The following is a 22,393-nucleotide window of genomic DNA, read 5'->3' on the forward strand; positions in this document are numbered from 1 at the left end:
GCCTACAGATGCAGAGCATAAATGTGACAGTTCTTTGGCAAAACATCAATATCAAATGAAAAGACACAGGGATTATCTGATGACTCTGCCTACCAGTACTCGTTGCTGTTTACATATGTATTGAATTGCAGTTATAACTTGATCTCCTTATTCTGTGTTAGGTGAAGTGAATACCCCTCATGTCATAGAATCTGCAACAAGGAAGTTTCTGGTTAGTCCTGTTCCTGAAAATAAGCTGTCAAGTCCTTTGACAATTAACTCCTCAACAAAAACCTGTATTGTTACCACATCTACAGGTATGAGTGCCTTCCTAAACAAAATATCAAAAACTACTAGGAAGTAGAATAAGATGAATGTGTTCCAGTTTTTAATGTTGTTACATCAGTTCAAAATTACATAAAGGATTCTGTATTAATATAGTTGTGCCTTGCTTCGTGAGCAACTACCTTAATATGCTTTTGGTTCATGGCAAGCAGGTTTTCAAATGATGATATTGGTTATCATAATTCCATTGGGAATCTAGAGCCCAGGCTAATGATCTGAGGTGATGGGTTTGAATCTCACCTGGGCAGATAGTGAAATTTGAATTCCCTTAGTCTGGAATTAAAAGCTAGTCTGAAGGCGACCTTGTAACTGTTGGAAATATATCATCCTTATCTGGTCTGGTCTGGTCTACATGTGACTCCGAACCCAGAGTAATGAGGTTGACTTTTAATGGCCCTGTGAAATGGCTTGGAGAGCCAATCAGTTCAAAGGGAATTAGAGCTGAGCAACAAATTCTAGTCTTGAGTGACTCCGACATCACATACAAGAACAAAAGAAAAATTGGTGACTTACATAGATTCCTATAAATGTTGGACCAATGTGCATCAGAACTGCAAGCACTTAGGATGAATAAAAACACCTGTTTGGAGAGAATTTGTGGGTCCAAAAGGGCAAAAATATTTGAAGCTGTATCAATGATTCATTCTGAAACAGACTGCATTATATGGACTTAATTTGGTCATTTTGGGGATGTATCCCTGCTACTCCAACCAGCTTCTATTTGCTACTTAAATTTAATTAAAGGATATTGTACTGAAAGACCCTAAGTTGGGATTCAGTTCCTCATAACATAGTCATGAGTGCAAAAGCAATGACTAATTTTCCATTCCATTTTGGATAGTCCGTGTCAGCATCATTTACACTTAGATATCTTAGCTCCAGACGTTCACTCATTATTCCCCAACTCCAAATGCTGAATAAGACCTCCTGTTTCTCCAGTTTGACACGTTAATATTTTCTGCACCATCTATCCAGCCATCTCTGAGTGAGATTTAAAATTATGGGGCAGTTAGTGCGAATTTGGGAACTGAATGCAAGCTGTCCAAAATCATTCGAAATTGTAACCTTGCAGCTACTTGGAGGTGAAGGATGGGATATTGTGCCTATTAAGTTGTGGAGGCCACAGAACTCTGCTTAAGGATCCCATCTCCTGCACTCGAACGCCATCAAAAATATCACTCATCATGTTGGTCAGGTCACCATGAGTCTTCTTGGATATCAGTTTAAAACACACCATCAGGCCCCCTTGAAGAAATGCTTAAAAATTGAATCAAATCGAATTGAATTTACATGCAGCTAAATTGAAAGTCCTTAAAGAACCAAAAAAAGTTTGAGTCCTCCCGAGAGCCATTGAAGCAGACACAACTCGTGTGACTTCTGTCGGCAGCCTGCCATTCATCCTGGTCCCTCCAATGAACTGCCTTAGATTTGCATTGAAGAAATCCAGTTAACTGGTTTATTGAAACCAGCCCAAGCATCAAATATTCTGTCCCTGCAGAACCTTTCCCTGCAGTTAATTTGTTTTGGCGGGATAGCAGAAACTGATTTCTGTACCCAGGTTTGTAGGACTCCGTTCCAGGTCTCTAAGGTGAAAAAACAACAAATAATTGACAAGTAGTGGTTAGTGGTTAAAGCTATTGAATCTGGAAAAGAGATCTTTTACTCAGTGGTGTTATGGACTAGGCCAGACCACTCAAAAAAAAATCTTAAGCAGGCAGCCCAGACCATAACTTTGCAATTTGTTTCAGTAAGTTTACAGTGAAAATTACCCAGAATGAGTTAGCTAGGTTGACTACCAGGTTTTAAATCAGACAAAAATTTATTCACAAAATTACACAATTGAACAAAAAGAATGGAATAAAGAACCCCTATAGAACTCGATCTATCCAAACTAGACTTAATCATGCTGTTCCAAATATACACAACAGTCTCAATAAGCAACCCCCCTTTTAAAAAAGCAGTAAAAATGGAACAAATGCTTACAGGTTGAAGTTAGAAGGACAGAGAGAGAGAGAGTTTCGCAGCCTGTTTCTACACAGCTGAACTCCTAACTAGCTCAGGACTGAACTGCCCAGCTAGAGAGCTGACCACTCCCCTTTCATTATACAGATCACTTCTAAAACATGACCACTTTGGCCTGAAGGTTCACCTGTTCACATATAAACAAAAGGCCTCTCACTATCCTTTAATCTCTGTACCAAACCAATCTAATCAGAACCGGAAGCTGTTTATGACCCCTCTGAAAAAAGTCAAGGACACCCTATTCTTGAGAAAAGGAACATCTTTTATAAAAAAGGACCAGCTTTGTGACACTGGATACACAACATTGCCTTTTAGCCAGAGTTCTGGGCTTTAGCCTCAATCCAGAATTTGAGTGCCAAGGAAGGTGTATTCTGAATGCAGACGAACAGGTTGAGTATTAGCCTGGAACTCCTTTCAACTCTCACCCCAATGGCAGGAGGGAATCATTAAGAGGGATAACAACTGGAGAGTTTCCGAGCCCAGTGATAGAAAGAAAGCCTTGACCATCATAACTTGGAGCTCCTGACTGTAAAATGCATATTGCCTGATCAATCCTGTCTCCTTTTTGTTAAAAATTCACTCAAGGGAACGTGGGCGTCACTGGTTAGGGGCATTTATTGCCCATCCCCAGTTGTCCTGGGGAGAACAGTGGTGAGCTTCCTTCTTGAATTACTACAGTCTTTTTGCCGTAGGAACATTCACAGTGCTGTCCAGAAGGGAGTTCCAGGATTTTGACCCAATAAGAACAAAGGAATGATGATTACACTTCCAAATGAAGATGGTGTGTGACTTGAAGGAGAACATACAGGTGGTGATAATCACCTGCACTTGCTGTCCTCCTTCTAGTTAGTAGTTTTCATGGGTTTGGGAAGGTGTTGTTGGAGGAGCCAAGGTGAGTTGTTGCAGTTGAGCTTGTAGATGGTACTCACTGCTGCCACTGTGTATCTGTGTTCAATATGGGCTGCAAATCAAGGAAGCTGCTTTGTCTAAGATGGTGTCTAACTGCTTAAATATTGTGGGTGCTGCACCCGTCACGGCAATTAGAAAGTATTACATTTCATGGTGGCACAGTCGTTAGCACTTCAGCATCACAGCGCTAGGGACCTGGGATCGATTCCACCCTCTGGCGACTGTCTGTGTGGAGTTTGCGTGTTCTCCCCATGTCTGCATGGGTTTCCTCTGAGTGCTCTGGTTTCCTCGCACAGTCCAAAGATGTGTAGGTTAGGTGAATTGGCCATGCTAAATTGCCCATGGTGTCCTGGGATGTGTAGGTTAGGGTATTAGGGTAGGGTAGGGGAATTGGTCTGGGTGGGATACTCTTTGGAGGGTTGGTGTGGACTTGTTGAGCCAAATGGCCTGTTTCTACGCTGTAGGGATTCTATTATCATCTATTCTTACAGTCCTGATGGCTCCCTTGTAGATGTTGAGGATACAAGAGGTGTGTTATATGCTACAGAATTTATAGCCTCTGTTCTGCTTTTGCTGCCACAGCAGGGACATGCTGGTCCACTTCAGTTTCTGATTAATGGTGACACTTATTCTAGAGCTCCCTGATGCCATTCTCATCAAATGGCAAAAGTAGTTGCTCTCACTTCACCTCGACAATTCAGATCTTTTCTCCATGTTTGAACCAAGACTGAAAAGAGGTCAGGACATGAATGGCCCTGGCAGAACCCAAACTGAGCAGCTTAAGACATAGGAGTGGAAGTAAGGCCATTCGGCCCATCGAGTCCACTCCGCCATTTAATTATGGCTGATGGGCATTTCAAAGCCACTTACCCACACTCTCCCCATATCCCTTAAATTCTTAATCTCGCAAGGAATTATCAATCTCTGACTTGAAGACATTCAATGTCCCGGCCTCCCCTGCGCTCGGTGGCAATGAATTCCACAGGCCCATCACCTGGCTGAAGAAATGTCTCCTCATTTCCGTTTTAAATTAACCCCCTCTAATTCTAAGGCTGTGTCCATGGGTCAGAGTATCCCTGTCTGATTCCCAGCGCCACCCTTTCTAAGCCATGTGTTATCTTGTAATTACTCCTTTGCAACATGATACTTGGTAGTACTGTCAATGACCCCTTTCATTACATTGCTGTTTAATTTGTTCAGCTTTTTGTGTACAGGATATACTTCGTCAACATTCCATGTTGCTGGATAGATGCCAGCTTTGTAACTGTCATGGAACAGCTCGACTAGAGGTGTGGCAACTCTGGAACACCAGTCTGCAGCACTGTTGCTGGAACATTGTCAGGCCTCATAACGTTTGCAGTATCCAGTCCCTTTAGCTACTTCTTGATATCATATGAAATAAATCAAATTGGTTGAAGACAAACATTTGTCATACTGGTGTCCTCCAGAAAAGACCAAGGTAGATCATCCACTTGGCACTTCAGTCTGGAGATGGATGTAAATTTACCACCCTTGTCTTTTACACTTGTATGTGGGGCTCCTCCATTACTGAGACTGGGGATACTTGTGGAGACCCCATCTCCTGTTAGTTTTTTAACTGTAACCACTACCACTGTGCAAACTGAAACCAAAGTAGAAAATGCCAGAGTCACTGGGATGAATTTTAGTATTAGGGATCCAATCCAGCTTCAGCCGAATTCCAAGTCAGGAAGCCTGGAGGACATTCTTGAGGAGGTGGCCAATTCCAATGCTGTCTCTGGGAAGATTGCAATCCAATTGAAGAACTGGAGGGTTCCACAGCCATGAGACTTACTGGCTGTGTCCATTGCTCTGGGTGGCAGAGCCACAACAGATGAAATGGCTGCAGCTATAGTAAATAGAGGTGCGAGGAGATCAAGGCACTTTGAAGACTTGTCTATTGTATAATTTCCGCTAGGCTACAGCTGCCATACCATCATAATTCCACCTCCACATTGTGGAGGGACATTATAATTTAATTCAATTGACATTTTAATTGGCTTAGCTGCCATTGGCAAGCATGTTCCCTCAAACTGCTGGTCTTGAAAATGGCCCAGAGGTGACAAAGAATTGGCATGCCAGCAGGTAGAGAGACATTTCCAGCGCAAGCTTAGGTCCAAAACACCCTTCACTTTGGATAAAAGTCGTACCCATTCAGTCAGCATCTGTAGAGAGAACAGGTGTTAATATTTCCAGTTTGGGCCCTTTCTACATCTGGTCCCAAAATGACATTTTCTGTCTTGGTTACATATTGTCAAATTGCCTTTATCAGAATCACTTAAAAGCATCCCTAATGTAGTAACTGTGATTAAAATGTTTATTTTTCTGATGGTACACCTGAATGAGAACAACTCTTTAGTACTATTGCCAGCAAAAAAAGTTAACTTGAATGTTTGAATGAGTTTCGCTAAGACTTTGTGAACTGATTGAACCATTATTACTTTGTTTTCCTCCAGCTTCGGCAAATGTGTTCTACCAGCCAAGGGCACCATTGCTATCAACTTCTATAGCCAATACATCAGTCGAAGCATTTAGTAATGTGCCATTTAACAATCTTGACCCAATTCAAGCTTCTACCAGTGCCCACCATGGAAATAATCTGTCTATATCTACACCATCGCAGAATTTTAAGCCAGTGCTAACGTCTCTGCCTAATACTGTGTGCGAATCAAACAGTCCTGTAAATGTAGCACTGAATCAGCACAGGAGTCCACAGCATGGTACCCAACAAGAATTTTCAACACAGGAAGCAGAGAATGTTGGCAAAGATGTGCCACAGTTTATACAGCCACAGAATAATAACTGGCCTCCAAGAACACAGCCTCTGTTTCTTCTGGCTGATATGTTATCATTGATGTGCATGAGTCAATTGGCCCATACAATGCTACCAAACAGTTCTTCACCGTCGCCACTGATGTCCCCCTGTAGTGACATTACTTCTCCAGTCACTTCTCCATTCAACATTCCCAGGCAGCTTCATCTTTCATCTCCAGAAGTAAATATTGGACAACAACTACATAATGTTGAGAATGGTGGCGTGAATGGTCTAGAAGGACAACTTGAATCAATTTTTAATGAATGCAACAGATCTCCTGAGCTGCTGCAAAACGTCAGTCCAGGAACACCATATTCTGAACTTGGTCTAACCACATTATCAAGTAAAGAAACTGACTTCACCCCTGTATCTTTACATCTCCAAGGTAACCCATATGAGGATGTAACATCTCCCATAAAACCTTTCTTACCGATGTCCACAGTAACAGCAGCCACAAACATGTGCAGTCTATCAACAACAAACACTCCGTTTTATTCACATCCCAGTCCGATATTAAATCTTGCCAGTTCCGTTCGACCATATCAGAATATTAATCCAGGAAACTCCATACACTCTGGTATCTGTGACATTACATCACTTCCAACTTCCACACCTCAAGTTGCAGTTTCGGATCTTATAAGCACCTCCACTAAAGAGCAAGAGAATAGACAGGTCTCGGTAAGTAAAATTTCTGGGAAGTACAATCGATTTAGAATTCTGTAAATTAATTGCTGTCATTTCTGAAATGTGTAATTAAAATATCATAACTCTCCATAGTGATTTAAAACTGATGGGAAGGGTAGCATAGTGGTACTGTAACTGAACCAGTAATCCAATGATCCAGAGAATAATGATCCAGAGTTCAAAATCCACCAAAGCAACAGGAGAAGCTGGAATTAGGAAGCTGGCTTCATTTATGGTAATTAATTAGCAGATTTTTTGTTAAATTCCATTAAGCTCATCAATGATAGTGCAGCAACACTGTTGCAGCAGTGTGGACTGGAGCTTAGCATGAGATCAGGCAGAAGTCCGAACACCACTGACTATGAACTGCCCAGCAAGTTCTAGGCAATTAATTGGCACGTGGAACTATCCAAAACGTCCACAATTCTGAGTTTACAGGCAGAGACATTGGAGGTTCAGGCTATTTCAAGCTTCATGCTTAACTGGAAAGAGTTCAGAGAATTAAAGCCTCTCTTGATTCTGGGTAACCACTAAACTGATTTTGCGCCATCCCCGCCTAGGTACCCCACCCGAATACCCATCCCCTTATGTGTTATGATCCCTAAACTCATCCCCAAACAGACCTGATCTGACCTGACGGCCCCCCACCTAGACTGGACCTACCTCAATAGCCCTCACTGACTGTACCGCTCGACCGGCCCTAAGCACATTGCTCTTACCTGGTATCTGACCTCCTTATCCATATCCTACCCTACCCCCTTATGCACCTGTCCCTTATCACCCACGCTTGCATTCTCTCAGTAGCTGTCAAAATGGTTACAAGACCTTTAAATCCTAGAATATGGCACTTACTACTTGAAGAGAGGATATGGTTTCCACATTGATCCTCTCCGATATTGTCCTCACTGATTCCTGGACTCATTTACATTACTTCAGCTGAGATGGGTTAAGGCCCAAATGTTATAGGGGAACAGCAGGAACTGGCCATTGATTCGGATGATCAGCCATGACCATAATGAATGTTGGAGGTGGTTTGAAGGGCAAAATGGCCTACTCCTCCTTTGTTTCTATATGTCACCCAAGAATGGGCAAAAACGGTAGGTTGGATCAGAAATCGGAATTCTGATCCACATCAGAAGATCCCGGTCATATTCATTAGGGAAAGCCATCTGCTGTCTTAACTGGTTTGGCCTAAATGTGACTCCAGATCCACAACTGATCTCTGAAATTGGGGTTGAGAGTGTGGTGCTGGAAAAGCACAACAGGTCAGGCAGCATCAGAGGAGCAGGAGAATCGACGTTTCAGGCATAACCCCTTCAATCAGGAATGAGGCTTGGGGTGAGGGAGCTGAAAGATAAATGGGAGGGGGCTGGGGTTGAGGGGAAGGTAGCAGAGAATGCAAGAGGTAGATGAAAGTGGGGCCAAAGGTGATAGGTCGGAGAGGAGGGTGGAGCGGATAGATGGGAAAGGTGATGGACAGGTCAAGACGGTGGTGCCGAGTTGGAGGCTTGGCACTGGAATAACGTGGGAGGAGTGGAAATGTGGAAACTGGTGAAATCTACATTTATCCCGTGTGGTCGCAGGGTGCCAAGGCGGAATATGAGGCATTCTTCCTCCAGGCATCGGGTGGTAAGGGTTTGGCGATGGAAAAGATCCTCTGTCCTGCATGTCCTTGGCGGAGTGGGAGGAGAAGTTGAAGTGTTCAGCCACAGGGCAGTGAGATTGGTTGGTGTGGGTGTCCCAGAGATGTTCTCTGAAATGATCCACAAGTTGGAGTCCTGTCTCCCCGATGTAGAGGAGACCACATCAGGTGCAACGGATCCAGTAGATTAGTGGAGGGACAGGTAAATTTCTGTCAGATGTAGAAGGATCCTTTGGGGCCTTGAGCGGAGGTAAAGGGGGGAATGTGGGCACAGATTTTGCACTTCCTGCAGTGGCAGGGGAATGTGCTGGGAGTGGGGTGATCTGATGAGGGGGTCGCAGAGGGAATGATCTCTCTGGAACGCTGATAGGGGTGGGGTGAGAAATATATCTCTGGTGGTAGGTCCATTTGTAGGTGGCGGAAGTGGTGAAGGATGCTGCAATGTATGTGGAGGTTGGTGGGATAGAAGGTGAGGTCCGGAGTGGGGTTGGCGAGGGGGAGGTGGTTCTAATCTTATGTTGGGAGGGGTGGGTTCAAGGGCAGAGGTACAGTAAGAGGATGCACTGGAGGTGAAGGGAAATTGCGATCTTGGAAGAAAGAGGCCATCTAGGATTTTCTAAGGTGAAATTGGTCATTCTGGGGATAGATGCAGAGGGGGTGGAAGAATTGGGAATAAGGAATAGCATTTTTACAGGAGGTAGGGTGGGAGCAGGTGTAGTCTAGGTAACTGTGGGAATTGGTGAGCTTGTAGTAGATGTTTATGGTTAGTCAGTCGCCGGAGATGGAGAGATCCAGGAAGGGGAGGGAAGACCAAAATGGTCCAGGTGAATTTGAGGTCGGGGTGAAAGGTGTTAGTGAAGTTGATGAATTGTTCAACCTCCTTGCGGCAACACAAGGTGGCGCCAATGCAGTCAGCGATATAGAGGAGTAACAGGTGGGGTGTGGCGCTGGTGTAGCTGCGGAAGGCGTAGCTGGGTCCCATCTGGGTGCCCATGGCTATCCTTTTGGTTTGGAGGAAGTGGGAGAATTGGAAGGAGAAGTTGTTAAGGGCAAGGACCAGTTCAGCCAGGCAGATGAGGGTGTCGGTGGAAAGGTACTGGTTGGGACAGCATGAGAGGAAAAAATGGAGGACTTGGAGGCCTTTGACGTTTCGGATCGATGTGTACAGGGACTAGATGCCCATGATGAAAGGGAGATGTTGGGGGCCAGGGAAATTAAAGTCATGGAGGAGGTGAAGGGCATGGGTGGTGTCCTGAACGTAGGTGGGGAGTTCCTGGACAAAGAGGGAACAGAACGGTGTCAAGGTATGCAGGGATGAGTTCAGTGGACAGGAGTAGGCTGAGACAATGGGGTCGACCAGGTTTGTGAATCTTTGATAGAAGGTAGAATTGGGCTGTGGATGGGAGATCCCCAGAGGTGATGAGATTGTGAATGGTCTGGGAGATGATGGTTTGGTGATGGGAGGTGAGGTCGTAGTCGAGGGGGCAGTAGGAGTCTGCTTCAGTGATGTAGAGGTCAGTGCGCCAAACTAACACCGTTCTACCCCCCCCACCCTCGCCCCGTCTGCAGGTTTGATGGTGAGGTTGGCGTTGGAGCGGTGGGAGTGGAGGGCTGTGCATTGCGAGGGCAGGAGGTTGAAGTGGGTGAGGGGTGGACAAGTTGAGGCGGTCCATGTCACAGCAACACTTAGAAATGAAGAGTTCAAAGGTGGATGAAGACCAGTATGGGGTGTCCAGGTGGATGGGCTGTGTTGAAGGTGAGAGAAGGGGTCTTTGGTGGGTGGCCGGGAGTCTTGATTGAAAAGATGGACCTGGAGGCAGAGGTGGTGGAAGAAATATTCAAGGTCATGACACATGTCGAATTCATTAATCCAGGAGCGTAGAGGGATGAAGGTGAGGCCTTTGCTGAGGACTAAGCATTCATCCTCAGTGAGGGGAAGGTCTGGGGAACAGTACATACACGGCAGGCCTGGAGCTTTCTCCTGATCTCTGAAATTGCCTAATAAGTCACTACATTAAGGACAATTACAGACAGATGCTAAAACAACACTTACACGCCATGAATGTTTTTTTTAATAAAAATTATGGTTATTGAGATTACAACAATGCAACTTTTCAACATTCTATCTGGTCCCACTATTGATTTGTATATTGCAATGGAAAAATGAGAAAAGGTCCTGTTGCACAATTTTGATTTTCATTTATGTAAACCTCTTTTAACAGTTGCTGGATATTAGTAAGAAAAGTATACCATCATTGATTATTACTGAAGCACTAACATCACAATCAGGAAAATCACCATTGCCACCTATTAATGAGGGTAAGTAACTATTACATCTGCAATATGTTTTGGCAAGTTGTTTTGCTTTGTATTTTTATAAATTAGTTACTTAGCATTCCTATCAGCTGTTCCTATAATTTCATTCTTTCTCTCATTCACAATTGCTCTGATGTGCAACTTGTGATAATCTATAAAGTTACAGAATTGCAGCAATGATTGGTTAGTTAATTGTATTTTCATATTTAGAAACAATGTGGTGCATTTTATTAGCAATGTTTTTGAGTAAAACAATATAATTCCCAATAATATTTACATAAGCACAGCACATGTACAAGACTAACTTTTCAAAAGTATTTCTTTATATACTTCATTAAAGAGGGACCAACTTAAGTTAGTTATTTTGGATTTTGAGGGGTTTTTTTTCAACTTGAATTTTTCAATGCACTATATTTATCTCACAGGTGAAGTTAGAGTCTGCAAATCTTTGCGTGTAATATATTTAAAATATGGTGGAATTTCTGATCAGATTATTAGGTTTACGATCTTTTTCCCACACAGCCATTGTTCTTGACATGTATATTGTTCAGTAGCAGTTACCAAATTTAATGATTAATACAAGCGTTCTTGCAAACAGAAAATCAGTGACATCAGTGTATCAGTATCTGTTGTTTGTTATTATATCAAACCTGTAATGTATTTCTGCTTATCTTAGCAATATTAACCTGTTAAAATAGTTGTGGACCCACAAAGTTAATTTCAGCTTCCACGGCTTTGTACATAGGAAATCATGTCTCACAAACTTGATTGCGTTTTTTTGAAGGAGTAACAAAGATGAGGGCAGAGCAGTAGGTGTGATCTATATGGACTTCAGTAAGACATTCCACAAGGTTCCCCATGGGACACTGATTAGCAAGGTTAGATCTCATGGAATACAGGGAGAACTAGCCATTTGGATACAGAACTGGCTCAAAGGTAGAAAACAGAGGGTGGTGGTGGAGGGTTGTTTTTCAGACTGGAGGCCTGTGACCAGTGGAGTGCCACAAGGATCAGTGCTGGATCCACTAGTTTTCATCATTTTATATGAATGATTTGGATGTGAGCGTAAGAGGTACAGTTAGTAAGTTGGCAGATGACTCCAAAATTGGAGGTGTAGTGGACAACGAAGAAGGTTACCTCAGATTACAATGGGATCTTCATCAGATGGGCCAATGGGCTGAGAAGTGGCAGATGGAGATTAATTTAGATAAATGTGAGGTGCTGCATTTTTGGGAAAGCAAATCATAGCAGGACTTATACACTTGATGGTAAGGTCCTAAGGAGTGTTGCTGAACAAAGAGACCTTGGCATGCAGGTTCATAGCTCCTTGAAAGTGGAGTCACAGGTAGATAGGATAGTGAAGAGGGTGTTTGGTATGCTTTCCTTTATTGGTCAGAGTATTGCGTACAGGAGTTGGGAGGTCATGTTGTGGCTGTACAGGACATTGGTTAGGCCACAGTTGGAATATTGTGTGCAATTCTGGTCTCCTTCCTATCGGAAAGATGTTGTGAAACTTGAAAGGGTTTAGAAAAGATGTACAAGGATGTTGCCAGAGTTGGAGGATTTGAGCTATAGGGAGAGGTTGAGTAGGCTAGGGCTGTTTTCCCTGGAGTGTCGGAGGTTGTAGGGTGATCTTATAGAGGTTTATAAAATCATGAGTGTATGGATAGGATAAATAGACAAGTCTTTTCCCTGGGGTGGGGGAGTCTAGAACTAGAGGGCATAGGTTTAGGGTGAGAGGGGAATGATATAAAAGAGACCTAAGGGACAACTTTTTCACACAGAGGGTGGTACCAGAGGAAGTGGTGGAGGCTGGTACAATTGCAACATCTAAAAGGCACCTGGATGGATATATGAATAGGAAGGATTTGGAGGGATATGGGCTGGATGCTGGCAGGTGGGACTAGATTGGGTTGGGATATCTGGTTGGCATGGACAAGTTGGACCGAAGGGTCTGTTTCCATACTGTACATCTCTGACTCCATAAGATAAGGTGAAAGTGAAAATAGTAACTGCAGTCCTGGTTGGTTGCTTTTATCAGAGCTGAAAAATGTGTTGCTGGAAAAGCACAGCAGGTCAGGCAGCATCCAAGGAGCAGGCGAATCGACGTTTCAGGCATAAGCCCTTCTTCAGGAATGAGGAAGGTGTGCCAAGCAGGCTAAGATAAAAGGTAGGGAGGAGGGACTTGGGCATTGGGAATGCGATAAGTGGAAGGAGGTTAAGGTGAGGGTGATAGGCCGGTGTGGGGAGGGGGTGGGGGGTGGGGGGTAGTTTGCGGAGAGGTTGGGAAGAAGCTTGCAGGTCAAGAAGGTGGTGCTGAGTTGAGGGTTGGGACTGACATAAGGTGGGGGGAGGGGAAATGAGGAAGCAGATCACAAATTCACCTGCACCTCCACACATAATGTACTGTATCCGCTGCACCCGATGTGGCCTCCTCTACATTGGGGAGACAGGCCGCCTACTTGCGGAACGTTTCAGAGAACACCTTTGGGACACCCGCACCAACCAACCCAACCACCCCGTGGCTGAACATTTTAACTCCCCCTCCCACTCCGCCAAGGACATGCAGGTCCTTGGCCGCCTCCATCGCCAGACCATGGCAACACGACGCCTGGTGGAAGAGCGCCTCCTCTTCCGCCTAGGAACCCTCCAACCACAAGGGATGAATGCAGATTTCTCCAGCTTCCTCATTTTCCCCTCCTCCCACCTTATCTCAGTCCCAACCCTGGGACTCTGCACCACCTTCTTGACCTGCAATCTTCTTCCCGACCTCTCTTTTCCCCCCACACCCCCCCCCCCCCACCCCGTCTCTGGCCTATCACCCTCACCTTAACCTCCCTTCCACCTATCGCATTCCCAACGCCCCTCCCCCAAGTCCCCCCTCTTTTATCTTAGCCTGCTTGGCACACCTTCCTCATTCCTGAAGAAGGGCTTATGCCCAAAACGTTGATTCTCCTGTTCCTTGGATGCTGCCTGACCTGCTGTGCTTTTCCAGCAACACATTTTTCAGCTCTGATCTCCAGTATCTGCAGTCCTCACTTTCTCCTGCTTCTTTTATCATGTCTGTTCTGAAAAGGAAGGGTTATTGTCCATCATGCTGTGAAACAAATTCTCTAACTCAACTCACCAAGAGAAACGGACACTTTGCCTTATGGCATGAAGAGTCAGCCTGGTGATTTGTTACTGTACTCACTCTACAAGTAGTATATTCTTTCTTAGGCAAGGAAACCAAAACTGCAAACAATAGCTCAGGTGTAGTCTCACCAGTGCTCAGTCAAGCTGCAATAAGACATCCTTGACCTGTACTCAAATCCACTTGCAAGAAATACCTCCATACTATTTGTCTTCCAAAATTCTTATTGCACCTGCATGCTTTCTTTCTGTGATTGGTGGACAAGATACCCAGATCTCTTTGTATTTCAACATTTCCCAAACTATCATCTTTAAATAATTTTCTGCCAATCACCTTTTCCTGCAAAGGTGGATAACTTTTCTCTTAACCACATTATCCGCACAGGCTGTATATTTTGAAAGCTACAGTGTTACTTTGGTATGCATAAATAAAATCATAAATTTCTCCCTTCAATCTGTTTTGCTGTTATATTTGGCTAAGTAGTTATTGATCTTGCTAGTTGTAGCGTTAGCAAAAATATTTAGTCCAGGGAAGAATAGTAGAAATTAATTAACCTTTAATAGCACTTGAAACTAGTTCAGCTGACAAGATTGCATTGTTTCGCATAGAACATCCATTCAAATATGGTAATATAAAATTTAATGCTAATAAAGATCAATCAGTCTCTAACTTAGCAATACTGAAAATCCAAATAATGTAGCTGGGTATCTCAGATGTGACACTGAATTTACATTTTGAACTAGTGCTATTTTATGTAGGCTGTTATATTAAATATATAACACATTTTGTAGCAAAATGAGCATGTTATTTTAATCTAGATGTGCAAAAACAACTTGATATACTGGATTGGCATTGTAAATGATAGAGGTGAAGTGTCTATAGCAGAGAAACAGGAGGCACTCTGCAGCTTCCGCCAACAGGCTTTCCAGTCTTTGCGAGTGGATTGAGTGAAGAACTTGGCACATGAATTAGCTGGATCCATTCACAGTCACAAAATCAACTGCAGATGCTGGAATCCAAAGTAGACCAGCAGGAGACTGGAAGAACACAGCAAGCCAGGCAGCATCAGGAGGTGGAGAAGTCAACATTTCTGGTATAAACCTTCAGGAATGGAGATGGGGCTAGGGGGATGGGGATCTGAGGTTGGAGTAATGATGCTTCAGAGTCAGGGCTGTGAGTAGTGTCTTCTGGACCTGGAAGAGCGTCAAAATGAGATATTGGCTTGATTTAAGTTATTGGAGGTGTGTACTGGTATGGAGAGGATCCTGACCAGCTCAAAACGGAATGGAATACTGTGTTGTGAACTCCATGCTCCAATAGGATTAGCAAGTCAACTGCTGTGTTACTCAATAGCTGAATAGGCTTGCTTAGCCTGGGGACATTCTCCCTCATTCCCAGAAACTGAATTCCATTCCCAATGCACTTTTTGCAGAGCTATTGCTGACCTCTTAAAGCCTAACAGAGTGAAAATGCCTGCTGGTATTGCTCCACCCATCAGATGGGCACTAGTTATGTCAATAGTGGATAGATACTGTATAACAAAGCAGAGTTTTACAGTATCTTCCAGATACTCTCCTCCAGACCACCTAACTACAAAAAAGCTCAAAGCAAAGGGTACCTTCTTATAGCCTATAGACTGTAACCCCTACAGCTGCCATCATGCTGACTTGTAAATACAATAATGATGAAGCATACCAGTTATTTCATGACTCACGTCAAGGAGACGGTGAAACATGTCTTTTAGGCCACATTTCGGGGTATTTTCAGTAGTTTCACAACTGATATTGGTTGCTGCAAGTTCCCTAAGTGGAGTTGGGGAAATGAGTTCTGTCAATTCTGTCTGTGAAAAACTATCCCAAGTGATGAAATGTTGCCTCGAGTGCCTTTACTACCTGAGCCATATAGTCCGGAAAATTTGAACAATGGTGAGGGAAGATGTATTAACGTGATAATAAGTTGTTTTAGTTTTTCTAAATAAAAGTAAAGCTAGGTGTTTCTTTAGAGTTGATGTTACAAAAACTGGTGATGTCCTTGCATTCTTAATTGGCGATTAAAGAGAATGCATTTTATGGAAAAGCATAGGTATTCAAGCACAACATTGCAACCTCGGGGCTGGGTCCATGCTGGATTTTTGATCTTGCCAGTTATTTGGTAGGGAGGTTTGGATCAAGGGCCATTCGGCCGACTTTGGGTACTGGAAAAACAGGTGCATGAAACCAATAATCAGTCAATGAAATGAAGCAACATGTAGTGAATAACCCAGCAAGTTATTTTACTCCCCTAATAAATAAAACTCATGCAAGACAGCCTAAAAGAATGCTGTCTGGTTTTCAGACTTTGCTGGTCTTTGGATAGCCAGATTTGGGACCATGTATTTATAAGAACATATTATAAAACAGTTTCCATTTATTAATTTAGTGCATAATTATTCAATTTAAGTGTTTAAAAATAAATATTTTGAATGTGATTACATTCTTAGCATATTGAAAATAAACAAACGTAGCTTTAACAGCTTGTTGTTTTTTTAATGTTTTGCAGAGTTCAAGAATTTTCAGCAATCTGGTTCACCCCAACCTGTTACAGTCGGACGCTTTGAAGTTTTGAAAACTCAAGAACAAATCAAAGAGGGCGATCGCCTGACAAATCAGGATGACAGTAAATCAGATTGTTTAGTTCCTGACAACTGCACCGCTTTGAGAACAGCTACAACTCTTGGGGAACCAATGTTGGACAGCGGATTGAGTACTGCACTGGGATGTCAGCAAGATAGCAATTCAGAGCTATGCTCGTCCACCCAGGCTCTGCAGCCTTTATTGGGAATCTCTGAGGCTGCTGCTGACAATCATTCTCTAGACAGTAACAGAGTAATGGTCAGTTCAGGAGATGAAAAGCAAAATACCGATTCCAAACTATCAGATGATCACACTGATTCAATCCCAGTGCATGGATGGGTTCAGTACTCACGGTCAACTATCTATATAAGCAGTGATGATACTGAAAGTGATGGCGATGAAATATTTGAAGAATTACAAAACTTAAGAGAAAAGTAAGTTCTTGAGTTAAGTCTGTGAGCTGTTTGTTCATTGTGTTGTACCCAATTTTGTTGAATCATAATTTAGCCTTCGGAATATGTTTTCTAAAGTTAAATGCAAGTCTGCAACACATTTCACGTTTTTAATTTGACGCAATGCAAGTTTTATTTATTTTAGTTACTAATATATCAATTTTTTTTAAAGGTCAAGACCTGTATTATTAAGTACTGAACAAATATGTAGATTTATTTTAACCTTCAGTTAAGTTCAGCACTAACTACTAAATAGTTTCCTATAGAGTCGCAATGCATTGCATAATTAAGCAATACTTTTAATGGCAGGGTGTTATACCAATTGTAATGTGGGGTTCTGTTTTGGCCAAATTGGCCAACCTGGAAGCTGCTCAAAAATGCCCTGTTCTTAGTTCAAAACAGAATAAGCAACAGATGACCGCTTTGTTTTTTTTTCATACATTTTACCTCGACATCTAGATGTAACCTGTGGCAAACCATAATTCTCCTACAGGATGTGTAAGCCCATTTCTTTTGGCACAGTCCTAGGATGTGCAAGAGGTTGGGGTTATTTATCATTTAATTAATTCAATCAGAAAAAGTGATGCCGCTGTCACAATAAATGCTCTGTAGGGAAACAGCGTCCTTATATTTCAGTAAATCTAACTAGTAATTGGCTCCACAATATCACTAAGTAAACAGACTAATTAAAGTACTAGTATAAACTTGTCAATCCGTTTTGCTCAAAACAATACGGAGGCTGAAGTCAAACCAGAAAATGCCAGAAATCATACCAATTCAGGCAGCATCTGGAAAGAGAGTTACTATTTCAAGTCATTGACCTATCATAAGAACTTCAGTCCAGGTGCAATATCCAAATTTTCCTGATGGATGCATGGTCTCACTGAATTCAGAGAGGAATAATACATTTCCAGGAGGTTAAGATACAATTCAGACGGTCAGAAGGTGAACAGCTCAAAGTGTTAACTCTGTTTCCTTTTCCACAGGTGATGCCTGACCTGCTGAAAATTTCAAGCATGTTTCTGTTTGTATGTTAGACTTCCATTATTTACAGTATTTCCCTTTGTTCAAGCGGTTGAAATATTTTGTGTTAATCCAACAGGCATATGGCAGAGGTTCAAAGGTTACAGGCAATACAAAAGAAGGAGATTGAGGAACTGTATGAAAAGATGGGTAAAGTCCCTCCTGCTGGAATAGTTTCACCTGCTGCAATCTTAACTGGACGGCAAAGGCGTTTATCTAAAGGCAATTTTAACCAATCCCGCCGTAACAGCTTGCAACGACTTGAGAGTTTACAGCAAGCAGGTATCTATAATCGTCTAAAATGAATGACTGACTGCACTTTAGGACCAGAAGATTTACCTTTTTTTGATATTTTCAAACTTCACATGAAATTGTGTTTACATGGTAATTTTATTCAGTAAGCTTAAAGAATGAAAATGTTTAATTATCATTCATTGATGATATAAAGTGCATTTATAAGATCACATGACAGACATGGATTAGGAAAGGCATTTAACAATACCCTAAATTCAAACCTTTAGATTAGATTACGTAGTGTGGAAACAGGCCCTTCGGCCCAACAAGTCCACACCGCCCCGCCGAAGCGCAACCCACACTATACCCCTACATTTACCCCTTACCTAACGCGAAAGGCAATTTAGCATGGCCAATTCACCTGACCTGCACATCTATGGACTGTGGGAGGAAACCGGAGCACCCGGATGAAACCCGCAGACACGGGGAGAACGTGCAAACTCCACACAGTCAGTCGCCTGAGGCAGGAATTGAACCCGGGTCTCTGGCGGTGTGGGGCAGCCGTGCTAACCACTGTGTCACCCACGTTTCAATACGTTTGATAGCTTACCATCCACTTTTACTGATATTTCTATCAGGAAGGTTGACTGAAAGCATAGGTCAAACTGATGGATTTTTGGGGCATTTTACAGAAGATGGAGTGGGAGAGTGGTTAGATTGGGAATACTATATAACGAAACCGAAGTGGTAGAATGCTCTGTCGTCATTGGTGTGGTAAAACAAGAGGTCAAAGGGGACTACAATGGGCTAGATTTAGAGGTACAGAAAATAACAGGCTTTGTGGATGGGGTGCAATTGCAGGATTTAAAGCAACGAGTTAAGGAGCCATATAGCAGTTTAAAGAGGAGGATGACAATTATAAGTTTGAACTGTTTAAGGTTTGGGAGTCAATATAAACTCCAGAATTATGGGTGGATCGAAGTCGATGCAGTTTCACAGCAGAGTTTTGGTTGAAGTGAAGGATGGGATAGCAGTTCAAACATTCACCTCATCTAAGCTCTCTCCTAAAGATCCTAAACCCCCAGCTCTGTTGCAATGTCTACAGTAATTGTTAAGTGATTTTAAAATGTTGCCTTTATTACTGCAGCCAGTACCATGTAATGATCACTATAAGAAGAGCCTCTTGACATCAATGTAATGTTCTAGATCATCAGACAGATTCAGTATTTAACTCAACCATGGAAATTTGTGGGAATTCAAATTACCATACTGTTCCTGCTATCATTTAAATATCTTCAAGTATAAAGTAAATATTAACATATTTCAGAAATCCTCCTTTGTCATTCTGGTTGTCTTAGATAACAGTTAGTGTGGTCTACAGCCAATCCACACGAGGCTCAGTTTAAGTTGACATGCCAGATGGCCTATTTTCTTTCCTTGAGGTAAATACTTCAATCACATGACAGAGATATGTACATATATGAATAATTACAATATATGGGAAGATGTGATCAAGCATGGCCCATGCAGATACATTCTATTAACAGCCCTTTGTCCATATGTTAAACACACACGTAGTGTACATAACAGCAAAATGAAAAACAGTGCGAACATGTCATTATTAATTTTAAGAGTTCAGCAATCTTATGAATTCCTCAGTATAAATGATATCAATACTTTGTTTTAAAAAAATCAGCAAGAAACCATGTATGGGCTATTATACCAGTGTCATGTTTTAAGTCTCAGTATAGTACAAAATTTTCAGTCATTTGCTTTGAAAAGAAAAATGACAATGCATTCTCATTTATTGTCTAATTAAGTGGAGTTTCTTTTTAATTTTGGCATAATTCTGTTGAAGCTTTCATATGTCTATACCATCAATTTATCAGATGACTACTTTTTCACATGCAAAGAAATATTGAGATTGAGCCATTGCTACAAATTTTAAAGACCATTCTAATGATAAACGTGCAATGTTTATGTTCAATATTTGCAGGATTCAGCCGAAGAAATTCCTTAACAGGTAGTTGCAGCTCACAGGATCAACGGCAAACACCATCCACTGTTAGTGGAGGTTACTTTTCCTAATGGCATCGAAATTGGGCTGAACTGTTGATCATCAAAAACTAAGCTTCTGCGAAATAGGTCGATATGAAAAGGAACAGAGAAATGCATCCTTCTCCAATTGCAATCAAGATTTGTCACTGTTATGCTTTGAATATTCTACCCACAAATATCGTCTATCATTGGACTTTAGTGGAAGTTCATATTTCGCTTGGAATATAACTCCATGCACACCATTGTCTGTTTTCATATAAAAGTCTTTCCTTTGTATAAAATTATGATCTTCAACCGGATGTTAAGAAATATTTTGGGTGACCCTTATCACAAATGTATTATGGCACAGAATGAAACCCCTTTTAATACTACCACATCACATGATGATATGCACTGCAGTTGCTTTTCATTCTAGATACTGGTTTCTGGGAACACAGGAAAGTACATCACAGTTTTAAGCAGATAATATTATCTGGCGTGAAATGCATCAAATATGGTCTGTTTTAATCACATTCTGCTTTAAAAAAAATCTATTTTTCTTTTTCTAATGATAGACCATTAAGATATACTATTCATATTAAATTATTTCTAAACAAATCTGATTAAATCAGATTTAAAATTAAATGCAAAATGAGAATTGGTAAGAATTGTTGTCTTTTTAAAGTTTAATTCTACAATGTAAGGCAACTTCAAGTTGAATTCTAGGTGCTAAGCAACCATTCTAAATCATTTATGTATTTTTACATTAAAATATACTCTTCCACTGTGACATTGTAAAAATTGACTTTATTCATGGTATGTATATATGTAAAAACTGGTGTTGAATCAGCAAACTGTATAATTATCGCATCAAGGAGATTTCTAAATTTAAAACTAGAAAAGCAACTTTCTCATTTGGAAAGTTTAGTGTAATCTATTGTAAATGACTTCAAAGCTTAAATATTTTCTTCTACTTGCGCACTTACATGCTCATTAAATGCCAAAGAATTATATCTGAAATATTTTATAAAATATTTAATAGTGTCTTCTATCAAAGCTCTGGAATTCAATGTACATCTGAGAGAATTACAACAATAATGATAGTTTCTAAATCTTTGTGGTTCAGTTAATTGATTGTGAATGTTTAAACCTTACGACAGATGAAATTTTATATAATTACTCAGTTTTTGGGGGATTGTAGTGTCCACTTTAAGCCTACAAGACATTAAACTTGATAATAGCCTGTAATACTGGCCATTTGGCCTTAAAGTTAAGTGAAAGCTTATTTTGTTTCAACTTTGTTTTATTATCATGAATGTAGGAAAGTCACTTAAAATAAACATAAACCTTAACACGAGATTTCAAACCCATATAGTAGGCCTAAAGTCAAAGGACAATTAAGATGTCTAGCAAGTAACAGTGACACCAAAAAAAAACCAGACTCCCTGCAGGTTGCTGGTGAAAGTAAGTCCCTTTCCTTACTTTAGATTTAAATTTGTTGATTTCTACAAAATATTTCCAAGTTTAGATGACAATCTATTTTAATAAAATTGCCTTCAGCCCTTACCACCTCAATTCTCCTTTGTAATAGCGATATAAAAGAAAACGGATACTATCTACCTACTTTATCACAAATTATCACAATTTCTGAAAATGGAAGGTTGGGACATAAAATTATATTGATTAGAAGAGTCATGGAACAGCCTGTGTGTTTGAGGAGGTACTTGTTTATGAGTAACATTTAGAGGGGGAAATTTTGTTGGAATACAGGGTGTATCAAAATCATAAATGCACTCTTTGTAAATTTTTGTATAGTATTGTTAATGGGAAGATATTTCTTCATTACCATTTCTGAGATGATTATGTTCAAACAATCTATTGGAGGTATGTTATAATTATTAAATGAGTGAATCAAATGGTTATGTTTCTGGTTTTTTTTGTTCAATATCTTCCCTCACAATTTAAATTTAAGCTTGCAGAAGCTTCTTGAACAAAACTAAAAACTGTGGAATGTGCTGCCAGAGAAAGTGGCGGAGGCTAGTACAATTCCAACATTTAAAAGGTATCTGGATGAGTATATGAATAGGAAGGGGTTAGAGGGATATGGGCCAAGTGCTGGCAAATGGGACTAGATTAATTTAGGACATCTAGTCGGCGTGGACAAGTTAGCAA

General features: G+C 41.4%; 1 protein-coding gene across 3 annotated transcripts in view; it reads left to right on the forward strand.

The window, feature by feature from the left end:
• Positions 1 to 22,149, forward strand: part of wnk4a (WNK lysine deficient protein kinase 4a) — a 75,913-nt gene extending 53,764 nt beyond the window's left edge. For 2 of the 3 annotated variants that reach the window (XM_072561530.1, XM_072561531.1), the window contains exons 14-19: positions 162 to 296; positions 5,730 to 6,766; positions 10,637 to 10,733; positions 16,402 to 16,909; positions 18,030 to 18,232; positions 20,181 to 22,148. In XM_072561530.1, the coding sequence (XP_072417631.1) occupies positions 162 to 296; positions 5,730 to 6,766; positions 10,637 to 10,733; positions 16,402 to 16,909; positions 18,030 to 18,232; positions 20,181 to 20,272 (2,072 nt within the window). In that variant the 3' untranslated portion in view covers positions 20,273 to 22,148. Of the gene's footprint in view, positions 1 to 161; positions 297 to 5,729; positions 6,767 to 10,636; positions 10,734 to 16,401; positions 16,910 to 18,029; positions 18,233 to 20,180 lie in introns of all 3 variants that reach the window. The other variant, XM_072561532.1, reaches the window with a different exon arrangement.
• Positions 22,150 to 22,393: the final 244 nt, after the last annotated feature.

The sequence above is a fragment of the Chiloscyllium punctatum genome, chromosome 42 (genome assembly GCF_047496795.1).
Source record: "Chiloscyllium punctatum isolate Juve2018m chromosome 42, sChiPun1.3, whole genome shotgun sequence".
NCBI lineage: Eukaryota > Metazoa > Chordata > Chondrichthyes > Orectolobiformes > Hemiscylliidae > Chiloscyllium > Chiloscyllium punctatum.